At 35.0% G+C, this 19,585-nt stretch overlaps 2 protein-coding genes across 3 annotated transcripts in view; one reads left to right on the top strand and one right to left on the bottom strand.

Annotated features, from left to right (window-relative positions):
- Positions 1 to 19,442, bottom strand: part of LOC135684525 (myosin-VIIa) — a 48,914-nt gene extending 29,472 nt beyond the window's left edge. Inside the window, exons 1-16 of one of the 2 annotated variants that reach the window (XM_065200112.2) lie at positions 18,007 to 19,442; positions 15,806 to 15,853; positions 15,539 to 15,652; positions 15,187 to 15,264; positions 12,921 to 12,995; positions 7,282 to 7,466; positions 6,675 to 6,796; positions 5,819 to 5,961; positions 4,925 to 5,107; positions 4,574 to 4,658; positions 3,809 to 3,885; positions 2,926 to 3,111; positions 2,095 to 2,168; positions 1,728 to 1,806; positions 965 to 1,096; positions 421 to 556 (exon numbers count right to left, since the gene is read on the bottom strand). In XM_065200112.2, the coding sequence (XP_065056184.2) occupies positions 421 to 556; positions 965 to 1,096; positions 1,728 to 1,806; positions 2,095 to 2,168; positions 2,926 to 3,111; positions 3,809 to 3,885; positions 4,574 to 4,658; positions 4,925 to 5,107; positions 5,819 to 5,961; positions 6,675 to 6,796; positions 7,282 to 7,466; positions 12,921 to 12,995; positions 15,187 to 15,264; positions 15,539 to 15,652; positions 15,806 to 15,823 (1,687 nt within the window). In that variant the 5' untranslated portion in view covers positions 15,824 to 15,853; positions 18,007 to 19,442. Of the gene's footprint in view, positions 1 to 420; positions 557 to 964; positions 1,097 to 1,727; positions 1,807 to 2,094; positions 2,169 to 2,925; positions 3,112 to 3,808; positions 3,886 to 4,573; positions 4,659 to 4,924; positions 5,108 to 5,818; positions 5,962 to 6,674; positions 6,797 to 7,281; positions 7,467 to 12,920; positions 12,996 to 15,186; positions 15,265 to 15,538; positions 15,653 to 15,805; positions 15,854 to 17,853; positions 17,955 to 18,006 lie in introns of those variants that run through there. The other variant, XM_065200113.2, reaches the window with a different exon arrangement.
- LOC148957577 (uncharacterized) lies at positions 8,462 to 12,202 on the top strand. Its single transcript, XM_089115053.1, has one exon. The coding sequence runs from the start codon at positions 10,024 to 10,026 to the stop codon at positions 10,708 to 10,710; it is 687 nt and encodes a 228-aa protein (XP_088971179.1). The 5' UTR covers positions 8,462 to 10,023; the 3' UTR covers positions 10,711 to 12,202.
- Positions 19,443 to 19,585: the final 143 nt, after the last annotated feature.

Raw genomic sequence — 19,585 nt, 5'->3', positions numbered from 1 at the left:
ATTAGCCAATCAGGCTCACGATACATGCCCTTCAACGCAAAGGGCAATGCTTCTCGCTAAAACGGACCAGATGATTAGAACTTGATCCTATACATCATAAAAAAGTTTCAATAAAGTAGATTCGTTGTCCTTTGATACAGGAGTCACTAAAAATAGACATACAAAATTGTTTTTGATTAAACTTCGTGCTTGATTATCTTACTGGCCAAAACTGTTCGAGTTGATCAACTTCATGGAACAGGACCATACAGAGATGGTATGTCTAAATTCCGTCAATTCGAAATCTTCCTCCAGCTCCAAACCGCGCGGGACGACCCGTGCTGCGCAATGTTTACGTATTTCTTATCCAGCCCCTTTAAGAGTACACAGTACTATGACATACTGAAAGCATACAAAAAAGTGTTTCTTGAAGTCCTATACCTCGAATGTCGTAGTAAACAGAGCCAGCGAAATGAACGATGCCAAATGTTTTGGCAGCTTGAGACTTCATTGTGAGGAAATAAGGACAGCTGCCATGATTAGCCCGTAGTTTGTCTAGCATAGTTTCATCTGTTCCCTGCAATATCAACAATGTTTCACGTATAGTGTACCATATAAAGGACACAAAAGTCTGTTTTAGGCTTCAAGAATAGATCTTCTATAAAACTCAAGGCAATTTCAGATACCCAGAAATTTCCCAAATTATTCCAAGCCACGATTCTCACTGAACAGGAAATAAAAAATCAAATCAAAGTATACTTGAGTTATATGAACAGTACATCATCTCTAACTCGTAGAATAAGGTAGCAAAAATTGGCTTGTAAAGCTTGCAGTTCAGACAAGTAAAGGACGTTTAAGGAGAGTTTTTACTCTAAAATGGGCACTTCTCCAGACATGAAACTGCTGATACCATTCGAAAGCTCTTGTGTATGAAAGAGGTTTTTCAGAAAAGGTAAGTTAGTTTCCAAGGAAGCTATTTTCTTACCTTAGGGAACCTGCTCTCTTCATCTATCAAGGCAATGATGTTCATTGGTCTGTGTGCTAGCATATCAAGAGTTGCTTGATTGTCCGTAAATTGAATGTGTTGCCAACGGATACCCTCTAGGTCATACTCTTGCTGCAGAAAAGATAAAGATACTTTATTGCATGGTATGGTTTGGTGTGGTTCGGTTTGGTATGGTATGGTATGGTTTGGTTTGGTTTGGTTTGGTTTGGTGTGGTTTGGTTTGGTTTGGTTTGGTTAGGTTAGGTTAGGTTAGGTTAGGTTTGGTTTGGTTTGGTTCGGTTCGGTTTGGTTTGGTTTGGTTTGGTTTGGTATGGTATGGTATGGTATGGTATGGTATGGTATGGTATGGTATGGTATGGTTTGGTTTGGTTTGGTTTGGTTTGGTTTGGTATGGTTTGGTTAGGTTTGGTATGGTTTGGTTAGGTTTGGTTTGGTATGGTTTGGTTTGGTTTGGTTTGGTTTGGTTTGGTTTGGTTTGGTTTGGTTTGGCTTGGTATGGTTTGGTATGGTTTGGTATGGTTTGGTGTGATTTGGTATGGTTTGGTATGGTTTGGTATATTTTGGTAAATTTTGATATAGTTTGGTATGGTTTAGTATTTTTTGGTATCTTTTCGTATCGTTTGGTATCGTTTGGTATGATATGGTGTAGTATTGTTTGTTATGGTATATATTGTATGGTACAGTATGGTATAGTATGTTACTTTATGTTTGATAAAGAAAATCTTTAATTGATTGAACTTACCTGCTCCAATTTAAAAATGTGTTGTACAAAAAACTGTTGAAGATTTTCATTGGCAAAATTGATACACAGTTGCTCGAAGCTAAAAACAAGCAAAAATTGTATATTAACTGTTACTTCTACAAAAAAGCTCTCTTTACTCGCATTGCTTGCATTAACGTATTATGTTGTGGAAAGGCTGGTAATGATTATAATGAGATGTATTCTAGCATAAATAAAAAGATGGGAAGAAACTTTGAATGGTCCCTACAAACGTGTGTAAAAATGTCGTGGGACTTTGTGAGGGACTGCGGCTTTCATCTGACAACGACACTTTCAAAGATTTAAAACATCAGAACAGGTTTTTTAAGAGCTACAAAAGAAGAGCTACCTGTTTCTTTGAAAACTTTCAAAACCAAAAATATCCAGAACACCAATCGATTGTCGAAAGTGTGCCTGTTGTTGCTAAAATGAAAACATATAACTAAGAAAACTACAAATAACAAGAGAAAATAGTATGAATAAGATAAGACAGTCATTAATAGGAGCTTTAAGACTGAGGCTAAGAATTTTCAGAAGCAATATTATACATGCTTTCTGAATGTTTCGTTCTTTAGAACTGTTAATAAATCTTACGATATCATAGCCAATTCTACAAAAACAAGCTAACACGTTTCACTGACATGGACAGCCGCGATAGTTTTCTAATATAATATAACATTAAGGCAATCGCTAACTGTAAAAAGTTATAGCTAAAAGCATCTATGATATACACGTTCCTTTTTTTCTCAAATCAGCAAAGAATAGAAGTTTGAAGCATGAAAATTATAAAGATGAGAATGTAACTTCATTGTCAAATGAGTATAGATGACATTGTAACTTCATTGTCAAAAATACATTTTATCAATCCTAGGGAACGCTGAATGGAACATATCACTTTTGACATTTTTTCCTCTAATGGTAGATCAATTTTTGCAAACAAGGCATTCCATATGTGATAGGATACACAAGACAAATTAGATATAAAGGATAAGTTTAAACCTTGCAAATATAGAAGAGAGGATTGATTAGTTGGACAAAATGTTCAATTGTTGTAAGAGCACAGGATTTGAAAGAACGAAAGGACTAAGCAGAATATGTTACACACGTATGCCCAGTATTGCTGAATATATGATGAAGTGATAAGCTGTTTGCAACATCAGGTGTGAACAGAAACACTTACCAAAGGTGTATAAACTGCATTGTTGATTTTTCCCACAATCCACTCGAATATCCTGCCATAAATGCCCTTGACAAATGCATCTCGCACGTGTACTGATTGCTTAGAAACCAAAGGAGACACAATCATTTCGCCACGTGCAAAGGTTGATCTGCTTGTTAGCACCTCCATCAGCTTGTCTGCTGCTACCTGAAGGAGACAGATAACACTTTTCACAACGAGACCTCGTTAAAGCAAGCCTATTGTCTAGCAAGCAAAATAGCATCTTAATTTTCTAACTCAAAGATAAAATTTTTGGATCGCCTCCTCAGAATAATGGGCAAAAGTTTATGATATTTTTCACAGCTGCGTTTTTTGATATATCAGTTACTCGGTGTTTGTATCTTCAAAGCGCTCTTCTCCATCCAGGGCCTCCCCTTTCTGGCTATGGGTATACACGGGTTGCATGGGATTGTCCTAATGATTCCTTCACGGAAATACTTCCGACCTCAAAAAATCTTAGTGCATCATTAATGGGAGTTGCAAAAGAAATGTAAAATGAAATCAGCCAATTTTTCGATATAAACCAGCATCTTAGCATTTTTCGCAGGTTTCTGAGGAGTTGCAATAATAAAACCAGAACATGTCACATTGTAACATAACGAAAAAAAATGGACTTGGAATAGCCATCTGAAAGTTCTTGGCATCATCTGAAAAATGGACTTGAAAAATTTATTTTCTTTGAAGTCTTTGAAACGATCCTTTAGCAATCCCTTCTTCGTGTAGTTAAAATGCAATTGGCATGTATCAAAATTACCATTGAGCATAGTCTATGACTACAAGAACGAAGGTGGTTTCATTGTTGAATGTTTTTATTTTCATCCCCTCAACAAATTCACAAAAATACCTCGAGCATCTCAGCAGCAACTTCAATCATTTCAATGTTTGTGACTTGAGATGCATCCAAATTCGATTCTGCTTTGGCTGGAAAATAGCATTTCATCATGATATCGATAGATCTTATCATTTTAAGCAAAAAAATATGTAACAGAAAAAAGTTCTGTCTTAGGTCTGTCTTAGAGTTGAAATGAGTAAACTGATAAATCTTCCTCGAAAAAAAACTTAACTAAAAAATTACAGTCAAACAATGTATGCCAGTATACACAACCAGAGAGCTCAGTTTAAAAAAAAGAGCTGTTAAAATGTTACAACGCTGATTTGGAAGGTCTGTCCTAAATTGGTAAATTCAGCTTGGATTCATATTGGAAATCCGTAGCAAATCTTAGACAAACCATACAACAAATTTTACAACAATTCTCTCAAATGCAATATTCCATTATTTGCCCACTCATGTTGCACTTGCAAGATGCTGCACTGAGTTTGAAAGCAGGCAAAATTGTTGTACAGTACACATATTTCGCGCCACTTAGCCGCATGCGTAAATTGGAATCTCCATGTCAAACATTACCCCTGGACTTCTGAATTGGTTTATTTTCCTATCAATTTGTTCAAACAGCTTTTCAAATATTGTTAAATTCCAAAGAAAATAGGAACAAAAGGGAATAAAATATCGACTTGAACCAAGGCCTAGATGTTGGACCATCTGTGCAGGGTTGGCCCTGGGTATTGACTTATCAGTAATTACGTCATTGTCAAAACACTCAACACATACCTTCAAATTTTATGTTTCCTAGATGTAAAATTGCAGACAGGAGTTTGAAAATGTACCAAGTTTCATCATCCGTAAACAACAAAACCTTTAAAAATTGAATAAAACGACATTGAATAATATGATTGACAATACAATTAAAAATCGAATAAACACTACACTCTGATAGAACATTTGCTGAATCAAGAGGAGAGTTAAACCATGCCGAGAGAGATCATAGCGGCAGCAGCAAAAGTAGATAGCTTAGAAAATTAGAATCTATCACCAAAAACGGGCACTGATGACATCAAGATGTTCTATTTTTGCAAAAATAATATGTTAAGCTGTGATGTAGTAAAATTCACAAACACAAACCTTCATAGCTCCTCTAATGACGGCAAAATTCTCTTTGTCATCAACACCATCGCATTTAAGGCAGTTCCCACGAGTTAGATAATAGTAATCCTTTGCATTTGTAAGCTTAAGTTTTGCTTTTTCAATCGGACTCATTCCGACCAGCATTTGGTAAAAAATATGGTAATTTCTTTCATCCTTGGACTAAAAAAGAGTCATTTTGAATTTTGGTAACTAATCGTATGACTGAGCTCTCGTTAAAATTCTAGGCAAAGAAGAGTGGAAAAAAGGAAAGAAGCTGAAGAAGAGCCCTGAAAAGGATGCAAAGTTAGAGGTAAAAGAACCAATTCGAAGATGTAAAAGAAGGAAGAAAACGCTAATGATGAAGGAAGGTAAAAACAAAGAAGAGAAATTGGAAGCAGGAAGAAGAATAACAAAATGAAGAGTAAGGGAGTTAAAAGAAGTGTATGACAAGTTGAATAGTAAAAAGAGGAAAATTGATATTAAGAAAAGAGATGAATACACATAAGCAGGGAAAAAAGAAGAGAAGATGAAGCAAAGGAGAAAATAAAGAAAAAAAGAATAAAAAACAAGAGGAAGAAAAGAAGAAGAAAAATGAGGATAAAGACCTTGAAGAAGGAGCAGAACACAAAACACAAAAACTTTAGAGAAAATTGCTAAAATGGAACAGAAGGTGGTAATTAATTCCTTCTTGAACTTTTCAATAACTTGCTGATAATCATAAGCATTAAAATGGAACGAGCACAGGGCACCAAGCAAATAAGAATCAGCTGGTAGTGTAAATATCATAAGAAATTAGCGAGTGGCAAAGATGGTTTGTACCTATTAAAACTGGAGCTGCAACTTTATATTTTTTGAAAAAAATCGAGCTAGAATGCAACTATGATTACTAACCTGGGCGACAATGCGTGATTTCTCTAAAAGATATTGTTCAATTTTGGCTCCTTCTATAAAACCTGACTTGTCAAAATGAACATCGATGTATTTGCCAAAGCGACTTGAATTGTCATTTCTCAGAGTTTTGGCATTTCCGAAGGCTAAAATGAAACAAAGAATCGCATTGAAATTGAATGAAAGTCGCGTTTAAAGACATATATAAAGCATCTTTCATATGGTGAAAAGAACAGGCAAAGAAACAAACGTCACCGGATGCTGGCATTCCCAGAAAAAACCAGAGAAAACGTATACGTCCAAAAGAAAATCTTTATGGAAGAAAAAAAGGTGAGTTTTGAAGGACTGCTGCCATATAATTTGATGCAAAGTATTGATACTTGTAAGTAATAGCTGCCTATCGCTATAAAATGTTTTTAAGACCCCCTTAACGGCTATATAAAATTTGGCGGGAAAAATGTCACGTGATGCTGTGACGTTGAGATTGACAACCTCCTAATCGTACCTAGTGTAAACCAGTCTAGGTTTGTCACGGATACGTGATAATTTGCGTCCATAGCTCCCTCAAAACAAGATTTTTTACGGAAAACTTTAAAATCCTAAATTTTGACCCGTTTTCCAACCTAGTCATAAATAAAATGACCAATAAAAATAGGTGGCATAAATCCTTTAAGCACAGAAATTATTGATTTTGATCATCACTTCAAAAAGAAAGGAGTATGCCACTAAAAATATGCAACATTGTTGTGCATTGCAAGAAGACTACAGGCTGGCGTTGCACTCTCAAATGTAGATGGTTGTGAAGCCTGGTGTAAACGAGTGCGTGGGAATACAATCGAAAGCGTGCATAACGACCTACCTTCCATCACAGGATTTGCCTCTAATATCTGCTGTTCAATCCAAGAATGCTGACCACTAATGGCAGCTAGATATTGCAAGATCAGCTTTGTTGATTCGGTTTTACCGGCACCGCTTTCACCACTGGAAGTTAAAGACACTAAACAATCTAACAACTGTTTCTGATTACATAATCACAATATAGCACATGTACTGGCGCAAAGGCCATCCTTGCTTTGTTGAAAACTGACGGCCCGCCCATGCTTCTATATGATCAACAGAACAATATACCTGATTCTTAGTCTCTAATCCCTCTACCTTTTGCTGAGTAAGGCAAAAGTGAGACCCCGTGCAAGAAAAAGGGATGCCTTTTGCAAAATTCTATGGTAATTAGTCTTAAAATATGCAAAAAATATATCCCTAGATTTGTGTCTCTGCCGCCTTGACTAAGTAGTTTCCAAGAATTTACAAACAAACGATATTAAATCGAAAAAGGGGGGGGGGTCTTTAACAGCCATGCAGTTGAACAAAGTTTGTTCAAAACACCGGATAATAAATAAAATTCTATATCATCACAAAAATGAATCAGCCTCGTTTTTTGTAAGCCAAAGGAGGTTAATAATACTCACCTTATTATAATACACTGATTATCTGCCTCTCTCTTCATGTGATAATAAGCATTATCTGCAATCGCAAATATATGTGGGGGTAGTTGGCCAATCTTTCTACCTTGGTACTTTTTGATGTACTCTGCATCATAGATCTGGTAAATCTGGTAGGGATTCACAGCTACCAAGATCGATCCAGTGTATGTCTAATAGAAAAAGCTTTAAACAATTAGCTCATTTGTTATGAATAGAAAGTGTAAGAAATTTTTTTGGTTAATGTTCATACTGTCCTGCCTCGTCCTCTGTGTATTTGCGTGGCAACACGTACGAGGCTTAGAGCTAGGGACATTTTCAATCAAGTATCAACAAAGTTTGAAAAGTATCAAAGTCAAAAATTAAATTGTTCTACATTAGAGAAATTTCAATTTTTGATCACAGATTTGCCCAATGTTGAACTCAAGATTGAAAGAATTTTCAAAACACGCGAGTAGAAGCACTACATCAAAAACAGCATAAAACATTACCTAAGCTTCATCATAGAGTGCAACCGTAAGCAACATTACTTTTAGGACACATTCTTGAAAAACATCATCAATTTATGAAAATTACACAGAAAGCAATGCTTAAATTGAAGGATCCCTCCTTTCTAAGATGAGCACACACTCTAATAAAAAGAAATTAAAAAAAGGATATTACAAAATCTTTCTTTATCCGCAACGTATGAAAACCCCACAATGCATTAAAAAATTTGAAATAATTTGCAGAAAACAGAAATAATAAAAATGGTGTTTAAAAGGATTTTTTCAAATTCTGAATTTATATTACAATAATTTGGTATAACATGACTAGTAACAATTGTTCTTTTTCTAAGATGATTGAAATCTCGAAATTATACATATTTTTTAGAATACTTGTGACAATTGTGATAATGCATGAGCAGAAACAAGTAATTTCTCACCAACCTTAACCAAGATTTACTAGAAGGATAATTAAGAGACATGAAATCTACGCTTGGCGACGTAATTTACCATAATTTTTACATTTTAGCTCAGTTTGGCTATTAAATTGAAAATATTTATACGTCTGTGTTGCAAGCATGGTTGATGCATGGGCTCTTGTCTGCAGCTATTTAAAATATCAGCCGCAAAATTGAAAGAACGCAATATTAACTTGCAAGTTGAGATCTTGGTACAATCTGATAGGATGTAAATGAATTCGGACGGTAGTCCAAGGGAAGGGAGGGGGGCTTAGAAAGGAAAGCATGTAGGAAGGGGAGAAAAAGTCGGATGGGGATGGGGATGGGTTTAGAAAGGCAGTATTTGAGGGGATGGAGACAAGGTTCGGAAATATTTATTTTAGAAAAAAATGTTTTTAAAACATTAGTGAATCTGTTAAGTTTTTTATCACGCAAAATGTACCAAAGTAAATTTATCAAATGCGACAAATTTTGACTTCCATTAAAGATATCTAACTTTTATTTTGCTGTTTCTAATCCCACCAGTTCTACAAAAATGATATTAATGAGATAGAGGTTTATCGTAAAAACATGATTGGAACAATAACACTGAAATGATTGAAATGAAAGGCCTCATGTGAAAGGGCCTACTAGCAGCGGTTTTAGTTGCATTTTATACGCAAGCAGTTTTCTTTCGAATGACCAGTAAACCTATATCTTATCAGCGACTGCTTAAATTAATTTTCCATGGCAAGGTGACGTTCCTCTACGTCTAGATTTGGAACTACAATCCTTACCAAAAGCATTGGTACACGAAGCTAAAATTTCGCATAACTTCAGTAGCATCCCCCTCTCCCCCTTGAAACAATGTTGAATAACAACAGTTTCAAAGCTTGAAATTCGTCCAGTGTCACTTTATCAGCTAGGGTAAGTAATGGGCTTTTAAGCCAACATTGTTTTTTTTGGGGGGGGGGGATATTTCTGTATCTTACAGCCGGAAACCTTTATTTCTTCAAAATCTTTCATTGGTCGCAGGGAGTTCCAAGGACTTTTGTCAAGGATTGTAGTTGTTAAATGAATGAGTAAAATAAGATTGTAGAAAATAGGAAACACCGCAACGCGCCGAGAATGAACAATAAACACAAGCAACTATTAATAGAGACCAAGCAATAAACACCGAGAATGACTAATATTTCACGCCGGCATAAGCTTGATGAATTCACAATGTCAAAAATACTATGATATAAAATCAAAGCCGAGATGACAAACAAGTAGTTATGATTCCTCATCAATTACAAATTCTAAAAAATTCTGGGGTAATAGCAAAGTTTCAGGACCCAGAGATATGAATAAAACATGACAAAGCTAAGAGTGGTTTTTCTTAGAATAAAAGTTCGATTGGGTGGTACTTTGAAAACGGAAATGGTTCCTTGTGTTGACCGCTCCGCCTAAGAAAATTCTAAGACAATAACTATTTAGGCTACGCGATGAAGAATATTGATTTCATTAGATTACACAATAAAGTATATTTAAAACCAAAATTGCCATTGAAATAAAGATTACAATATCAGGTAAGCTTGTGTGTTTATATCTCACCGTTCTTTGCAAGCAGTCATTAATTTTAATTGGTAGTTTGATGTATCACAAGGTATTTTGTGGTAAAAACGTAGGCTGAAAAATGTCTGATTCACTTTTGACATTTCAAACTTCACGAAGCCAGTCATTAACATTGATAGCCTATGAATTTGTATATGCCCATGCGCAAAGGGACGCATCGTCAAAAGCTTTACAACTGAATTGAAGGAGGTATGGATTCGAGGTATTTGCAGCCTGTCACAACAAAAAGTGACTGTATGCAGACTGAGTATGCGAACTTTTCAATGACGATTCCAGCACAGCAAGTAAGAATGGGAAGATTTCCTCTCGAACAACGGCATACTGTACCATGGGAACGACACGATAGACCGAGTTTTGTACCACAACCTGTACCACGAAGCCCGGCCATGTATGTGCCAGACAATAGGATGTGTCGCTATACTGGACCCAGTGAAGCATCACGAGTACCAGATTTTATACAAGGTCAAATAGGGGAGAGTTTCTCTGAAGTTGACATGTTTTTAGTCACGGAAGAAACATTAATACCGGATGAGCGCAAGTCCAGTGATTTTACCAATGATGAATTTCCACGATCGTCATGTGCAAAGGCAGATTTTGTTGACACTGAAGAAAAATCAGAAATCGAGAAGAGGGAATGTGAAGAACTATCGTTGAAAAAAGCAGCAACAAACGTCGAAGAAGAGAGCGAAGAAGCACGTGCGTTGAGAATAAAAGAGAAAAACAGAATCGCAGCGAAAATTTGCAGACGACGGAAGAAAGAATATATAAGATGCCTTGAGCAGAGAGTCGCTTCTTTGGAGAAACAGAATGAGGCACTGCTTTTAAAACTTAAGTTCTTTAAAGATATATATGACAGAGAGCATAATTTTGGATGCTAGGCCGTTGGTACAGCTGAATCTAAATCTTTTTAAAAGATTCAAAACAAAGCCTTGTAAGAACAACAGCATCTTGTGGAAACCTTGTAAGAACAACAGCATTTTGCGAAAGTCAAATTTCAAATTTGATTCAGATAAGATCAGTATTTTGATTACGCAGGAGAATGCACAGTGGTGACTGAATGTTGCACCATTTCCATTTTGAAGCAAAGTTGAAAAATTTTCATACCGAGTTCAACTTTCTTACAAAGCAAAGATTTCGTACAAAATCATCACGCATTTCTCTATGAACAGTCGTCGTGCAGAAGTAGAAAATTACAGACTGGTATTGTGAACCAACTTGGTTCCACCAAAACATAACATAAATATGTATTTGAAAGAACAATGCTGATTCATTGTAATCATATGGCAGTTCATCTCCTTGGTTTATCAAACACTGTTCGTCACAAATCTGGAAGATCCAAAGTAATTCATATGACAAACAACTTATTCTCATACGCAGAAGAAGATGACGTACAGGCAAGATAGACGTAACGTTATTTAAACTAGAGTTAATGCCCTGAATATTTTAACTAGCTGGCTGAACAAGTGGTTAAACATAATAAGAACAAAGCTATCTTTCTAATTATCAACAAAGCTAATAACTGGTGGAGTCTATCGATTATGTAAAGCGTGTTGCTTTTGCATAATATGTATTGAGTTGCTGAGCTGAAGATAGAACACAAATTAAACTTTCAAAACTGATGTTTAACACTTTTTCATAATTTAGGAAAATGTGTAAGAGAAAATAGCAGAAAAATGAATAGGATAATGATAACAATAAGCAAAAGTGCATGATCCTTTGAAAGGCAAATAGAGCTTACTATGCCCTAAGACAACTAAAAATTTCTCAGCTGAATCTAAATTATTCTCAGATCGATAAAAGTTCAAAAGAAATTTTTGCTCGAAAAGATGGGAGAGGTATGCAAATATGGGGAGAATCAAAATTGCAATTTTGTAGAACTGGCTGTTGGAATAAATGGAAAGTTTTGAAAATATTGTAAATAAGGAAAGACAGCTCGTAACAGAGGAAGGAAGTTGGCCGCTCATAACAATTTAAATGAAAATTTAAACCAAACAAAAAAGCAAGGGAATGCTTGAGGCTCAATACTAATCAGGATCCCAAGGGAGTCACTCAGGCTTTTTATATACGGGGAGGTCCATCCGTGGTTGTTAAAATTCACCTAAAAGTATCAAAAACAAATTTAACAGACCCTAAATTGTTAGCTAAAGAATATTGATAACACCCAGAAATACTAAAATACAATATCTTGTTGTTGAGCACAGAAGATACCACTAGTTATAATAATTTAGACTGTTCCCTTTAATTTCTGTTTAAACACATCTGCTCTTTTATTTCTGTTTTTGATATTATTGTTATGTGTTAGTTAAACCCATAAGTATCAAAAAGGTATGTTTTTAAATCAAGTACCCAAAAGTATCAGATCGCAAGAAAAATTCTCACTCATAATTGTCGGATGAGCCCCCTTGTATATAAAAGTTCAAGTGACCCTGCTAGGATCAAGACCAGGTGAGAAATGAAAACTTTTGTGAATAATTTGTGAATAATGAATACGATTTGCAAAAAGCATAGATTTGAGCAATAAATTGTAGAGAAAGTTTTTGGGTTAATTGGAAAAACGATGCTAAGTAAAACTCATCATTGGAATGAACACTACATGATAAAGCAGTATCCGGATCTCGGTTGAAGCTAAGATTCCTTTAAAGAAGTGATTATATTCATTGAAAAATACAAATTGATAAATAATACATCAGATTGTTGTTAAAACGGAAATTTTACTTGCTCAAAAGTAGGTTGCTTATGTTGAGACAGTAAAATTGCAAAGGATTAATAGCGTCATTGTAGGGTTTTTCTCGCCCCAGTGTGGGGTTTTTCTTGCCCTATTGTGGGGTTTTTCTCGCCCCACTCAAAGTGTTACAAGCCAGACTGGACAAGCGTGATAAATCCAAAACACGTTCAGATACAAAAGTCCCAATGCTTCTACAGCAATCAGTTCCTGTGTTAAAAATCTGTATAAAATACATCTCAGCTTCTATTTGTCGTGGATTTCTTTTGATTGACATCAAATAACCAAATTAAAAAAGGCATTTTCCTCTACTCAATAATTCACTCGTCTACAAATATAAACAAACCCATTTTGTGAGGAACTTACGTATATCTGGCCGTTGTAATATCTTCGGTATAAATTATGTAAAATACCAGCTTCGTTTAAATCCCCGAGGCGTATCTGAAATAAATACCATTAAATTCAATTAGCAAACAAAATGCTATATCTGCATTTTGTATGTGCTACATATTTGCGATTACAAGTACTTTGAAAGTTATCAAAAATGTATGTCACTTCAGCTGTGTTTTCGTCCCTAGGGTTAACAAATATAGCGTCGATGAAAGCATAAAGACATGGTCTGAGGAAACACGATAGAGTTTCAAATAAAACCAGAATAAATGGCCTATGTAGAAGTTTCTGAGTATTTTTCTCTTTTAACAAAGTTTTTAATCTTAACACTAGTATTTCTTATTTTTCTATATTATTCTATTTTTTCTCCAAACTGTCTCGGTGTTCTTCAGATACATAGAGGCATTTTAGGCATGTTAGGTTGTGGGTTCAAACAGAACGTATACCAAAGACACTTTCTTCAAGATGCTCCTTGGTAGGCATGAACATTTGATGGACAAACTGAATGACTGCTAGATCAAAGTATGGGGTTCCTTAACATTGAATAGTTTTAAGACAACAATTCTCTCTTGGCAAGATGAAAATAACACGCTTTTTATGTGTCCTCACAAATGCCAAGTCAAACCAAACTTAAAATTCCTTTCTTCAGAATAAAAAAACAATTTTAAAAAACGTTTTTGTAAAGATAACACAGATACGCAAATAATATGTGGTTGAATGCAGTGGGTTTAAGGAATCCCTAGGTATCGTTTTTAAAGTAGATTTCAAACCCATTCTTGGCAACAAAAATTCCTTCGTGGAGACTTATCGCTATTTTGAAAGCAATCGATCTGCATGGTGAGTAAAAGAATTCGCAACTTTGGATAGCTATCGCGCTGGATTATTTTATTCAAAAGGCAATGCTACACTAGACCAAAAATGATATGATGAACCATTCAAAATTCAGTTAAATATTTTGCTTGGTTTGCTAAAGTGCAGTTTCATCAAATTTTTATAAAGAGATGGAAAGCCCATTTTCGAGATGGTCAGGGATACGAGGCTTTTCGAAAAATAGCCTGTGAAATTTTTTAGCAATAATCGTATGCTGATCGAACAAAATAATTTAATTATCTTGGAATTCATTATAATTTACCTGCCTATAAATTGTAAATAAATAAACATTTCTATTTGCCTTCATACTTTTCATTGATGTGGTTAAACTTAATCAATGAGAAACAATAAAGGAAATTTGAAAGCACTGACGGGACTTGGGTGATAGCACGTGCTTAAAAACGACCCTTCTTTTATCTCATCAAACTTTGTAGATCATAAATATTTCATTAGAGCATTTACAAACAAAATTTGTGGTTGCTGTTATCGAAGAAAAAAAGAAAAATTCTGATTTAATTTTGAACTAATTTGGTAAAAAGAGGTACCATGCAATGTTATTGAAAAGAAATGAAGAAAATTGTTTTAACTTTATCTCCATATGTCTCATCATAGTCCTGAAGCCTATCTATTATTAATTGAATTTCTACTATGAAAATGCCTATGATTTAGAAATGCTTTCAGGGGTACAATAATCTGCTGATTTCAAATCTTTGAAACCCAGCAAAAGTTTTTTGAAACACGCTGAAGTTTCAAAAGTTGGACAACCTGATACTTGTTCTACAAAACTAAACAAACAATTTCCAATGGTCTTTCCAAAGACCGGAAAAGTTTTAATTTATCTTATAACAGTATTCCAGTGATAAAAAAACTAAAAGCTACAATAAAAATTAGAGCCCTTGACATTAAGACTAGCAAAGCATCAATTAGCCTTGAAAACCAACAAATAATCCACTTGAAAGTCCTGTTGTTTAACCATAAAGATATAATTAGCAGCTGTGCATTTTAGAGATAATGTTTATCATAACAAACATCCCACATCCCACAAAGAAAATGCAAACAAAAAGAAAGAATATATAACTTTTTGTCAACATTGGTGCTAATTATGTAGGATTTTGGCAAATGTTCCACCTTGGCTTATGTTGTAATCGTCAATCTTAAACAAAATTATCATGGAGGAGGTAGGTCAAGATTCCTGCCAAAAAATTGCATTCTCTCTTTGCCAGCAATTATTCACAAAGTTATTCAATTCTCATTTAGTGTTAAGAAATGCTAGAAATAAATGCTTTAATAGAAAGAAACAGTTTGTTTCTGCTATGGATGGTATAAAAATTTGTGTCTTTGTTTAGCTTTGTTCTAGTTTTAAAAAACATACCATGTCATCAACACCTTCAATGCTTGTTTGGTGCATAAGTCGTAGTTTTGAGACATCTTTGGTATGGATCCAGTGCTCCTAGGACAGATAAACAGATTTAACAGATTTTCACCCTTCTTTGCACTGAAAAATACAATGGTAGTGCTATCAGAAGACACATATCTTTACGAAGTTTTAAACTGCTGGAAGGCAAATTTGAAATCTATTTAGCCATACCAGCTTAGACAGCAAACCTATAATCTACAAAGGGGGTTTGAAGCTGATTCAATAAAAAACAATACAAAATGGCACTATGGGGACACTATGATGTCATAAAAAATTGAAATATGAAAAATCAAATCAAATACATTACCTCCCCTTCATCATCTACTAATTTTGTCTTTCCAGACTCTTGATAGACAACTTGTGCCCCAATGGGGACATGAAATTCTGAAGTTCCACCATTAGGGATCCAAACATGATCCCCCTAAAAAGGAAAGAAAACACAAAATATTATCAGTATACTAACCAATCAAACTTTTATCTTAATTTGATAAAATTTACATAATAATGACAAAAGTGAAAATTATACATTTAAATGGTCAAAATTTTGCCAAAATCAGCATCACTTGATACTTACTTTTGTCACTATAGGCATTTTGGCAGAAAATCTTGCTTCTTATGCCACCTGGAAAATGAAATCATAATACATGACATAGAGCCAGCATATATAAGACCTGTTAATAAAATTTTAAAAATATCAAAAAGTAAAATTCTAATGTGGAGACTGTCAAGGCAAGTAGATTATCCACATTATTTCTTAAGTTTATTTATAATATTAGACATAAGTAGGACTTGCATAAGTTAGACATTCCAAAACTAAGACAAAGATGCTTGGTCCCTGCCATTTGGTATAAAAGGTATGAATTTCATTTGCATATTAAGTCAGATATTTTCATAATTCGTATTATTTTATGAAGTCCCTGATGAAATTGGCATCACATAAGTTGGTAATTTGCAGCAAAACAAAGCTATTGTCATCTCAATGGCTTCTTGAGACACAATTTTGAAAGGAACACATAGTTAAACAAATTAGGTGTTAGTGTTGATAGGGACAGCAGCCTGGTATTCAAGCCACCTGTTGAGATAAAAGGGGTGGAAAGTTTGATTTGCCATAGCCAATGATGCATCTTCAGATGGCCCATCTGCTATGATGGCTTTAGCTTTTTAGACTAGCAGAATGGAATATCTAATAATTTATTATTAGTTGCTTATACAATTTATTAGAGAAATCAGTGAATATTTTTAGATACTGAACAGACATCTGATTAACATTTATGCATGTGAAGACATATATTCTTCCATTCTATATATTCAAAATCTATTCTATATATACTTAAGGTGTGATGCTTGATATCGTAAAACAATTTCAACTTTCCCAAACTTTGCATAAGTCCAAAAATATCAACTTATGTGTAAGTCGATTTTGCATAAGTCGATCATTTTGTATAATCTGAGGATATCTGACCTATGCAGGTCTGACTGCATAAAGTAGGTGTAAGGTAACTCTCTTCCTATTAATATATCTACCTAGGTAGCACTCCTTAAGAATACTGCTTTTTTCTCCATCTATCATTAAATTTACCATCATTGTAGTTTTTAGAACTTGCTGCTGTAACTTCACATTAAACTTTAAATTGTTGTCAGATAATGGATGCATAGTAGAGTTTGATGCATAGTAGAGTAGAGAAAAATTCACACACACACATACACTGATGTCTGCAGAATACAGTAGATGCAAACCAACAAAATAAGAAATTGCACATCAAATTGACTATAAGTGCTAATACATTGAACTTCTGATTGTACACTATATGGTTAGTAAAAGGAGAATTGCATTTGGAAAATGTGCCTGGAATGACTGTCGACACAAGATCTCGTCAAAAACTGACATGCTCTGCAGCCTCATCCAAACTCATGCTCAATAGAGGGAGGGCTAGTCAAGAACAAAGTTTAAGTGTGAGCAGGTTAGGATCACAGACTCAAGAGCAAAGGGTCTAAGGAAGGTGTCTCTGTAACAGCAAATATACCAATAATATCAGAGTTGAGAACTTTTTGCTTACTTATCCAACTAAATGCAAAGGCAATTCTTTTGTTTCTAAATATCAATTCCATTTGTCAGCATAGCCAAGACTAATAGTGTTTGAATGCTTATTCTTAAAACCTGTTAGTTTGCAGCCATAAATGCATGATAAGCATAGCAAATCATTTACATATGCTAATAGATGTCGTCGAGAGCTGCTAAAGTACAAGCAAGGTTAATTGCTTGCTAAAGGCACGAGCTACAACATGAAATAAATCATTCTACCTTGCATTTTATTAAAGGAAATCGACAGTAAAACTGAAGTAGGCTTACTTTATTCTGTTATAAAACAATGTGTTTTTGAAAAGGACACGCATATTGCTAAAATTTTGAATAACAAAGTAAATAACCGGCAACTCGAATACTTGCAAGCGAAGCAATATAAGAAGTCACTTAATCGTAATTATGGCGGCGTTTGATTATCGTTAAATTTCCACAAAAACTTCCTCAAGTTGAATCCATAAATAATGAAGTCTTTAGCATCTATTAAAAAAGGTGCTGAGAAATCACAATACGGTTGGGCCCATGCAAACGAAAATTCAAACCTGGATGACTTCAAAAACTCTAACATCTGATCTGTGCGTTAAGCTAATTTCTTTTTCTCCACTAGATTGAGCAGGTCGTATGCAAACAAACTTGCCAAAGTCGAACAGAGCAAAATTTTGAACTTGCTTGGGGTATGATAAAAGTTTACGTACCTGCAGCTAATGACTCACAATAAAATTATCATCAGGCAGCAATTTCTACTCGACTCCAGGTCCATACTTCTTCGTGTGTAGGCCAAATTGAATTTAAGCTATAAACTAAATGTCGTTAAGTCCTGAGCAGAATATCGTGCATCATTTAAATGGGATCGTTCTTGTTGAAACAAAAACATGCGACGCAAACCGGCCTCAGAGTGATGGGGTTATAAAATATTCAAGCTCAATTAATTTTTTATAAAATTCCACAACTTTGCCCATATTTCGATTGTTTATGAATGCGGTGGAGCGCTTTTGTACTTCATGTAAAACTCACTATAACAACTCCCCTTGGTACCGTGTTGACTAGAAGGTTCTATACATTTTCCACGAAGATTAACTTTATAAATTCCCCTCTGATTTTGACCTGAAACCTAATGTATTGAAAACGATTTCTTCGCCATCTTGACAAATTTCAAGAATTTGGTAAAAAGTCATTTTGCCAGTATCGGTCTCATTTCAAATTACAGTTTCCGTGGTGATAAGAACAACCATGCGGCATTAAATAAAGGCTGTTTTAGTTTCAACATGAGGACCTCAGAAAATTACACTGTCACGAAACAAAGAAACAATGCTGCTTTAAATCAAAACTTCTTGTAACTTCCTTTTTAGAAATCAATTGTTTCAAAAAATCTAAGCCTTTCGACTTTTGAATACTTGGCGAAAAGTCAATATTCTTATCAAGGCCGGCGGGTCAGAGAAAGTGTCAGCCTTCAATTGTACAGGTTAGATAGTACAGATATAGTGAATTAAAAGGGTGTTGTTTCCTACATTTATTGAAAACATCAGTCCAATCCGTTCTGTTAACGTTTGAATCGTATTCCTTGCTTTGCTAGCAATGAAGTAGAAAAGCTCGCTATTTGTCGTCGCAGCAATAAAAGGAGCATACTGAATGGGGTTCTGGAATAAGATGATTCTCGGGAGTCGTTTTACCACAACCAGCCTACTGCTAGGGAAAAGTTTCAGCACTTCCATGGACGTACAGCCAGCATCTAACAATTAGCGCTTTACCTAAGGCTTTTACGTGGAGTGTGTCACTAAAGACTAAAGTGTCAAGATAAAGATATCATCAGTCCTCTGAAAACATGGTCGTTGCCCGTACCAAAGCCAATTTTTCTAGAATCTGCAAAAGAGATTCATTGTGTCATTTTTGCAGCCATACTTGCGGGCTTTACATGATCATCGAAATATCCCCCAAGTGAAGAAGCTACTATTTAAAGCTCACTCGACAAAGAGTTCAAAGGTGGCGGTTGAAGAGCTCCCAGCAGCAGACTCCTTTTTGAATACTTTTTGTTTATTGGCATCTCGTAGCACATTAGCATAGGAAATAAACTCTGGATATGAAAATGGAGGCTGTTATGAATGAAAACGAAATTTCAAACCTTTCCGAGAAGATAGCAATAAGCAATATGCAGAAAGGGTTACACTTTTGGAGCAAATCCTATAGCAAATCTGTTTCTTTGGCCCCCAAATAAGCCAGTTTCGTATGGTTCCCCAAAACCATATCTCGTCGAAAAGAATCAAATTGAAAAATTAA

This window comes from Rhopilema esculentum, chromosome 21 (assembly GCF_057945365.1).
Source record: "Rhopilema esculentum isolate cy_ngs chromosome 21, ASM5794536v1, whole genome shotgun sequence".
NCBI classification, from domain to species: Eukaryota; Metazoa; Cnidaria; class Scyphozoa; order Rhizostomeae; family Rhizostomatidae; genus Rhopilema; species Rhopilema esculentum.
This window is presented reverse-complemented; position numbering and strand designations above follow the sequence as displayed.

Bases quoted from the DNA above. Each gene is read 5' to 3' on its own strand.
- LOC148957577 (XM_089115053.1), top strand. From the start codon at position 10,024: ATGGATTCGAGGTATTTGCAGCCTGTCACAACAAAAAGTGACTGTATG.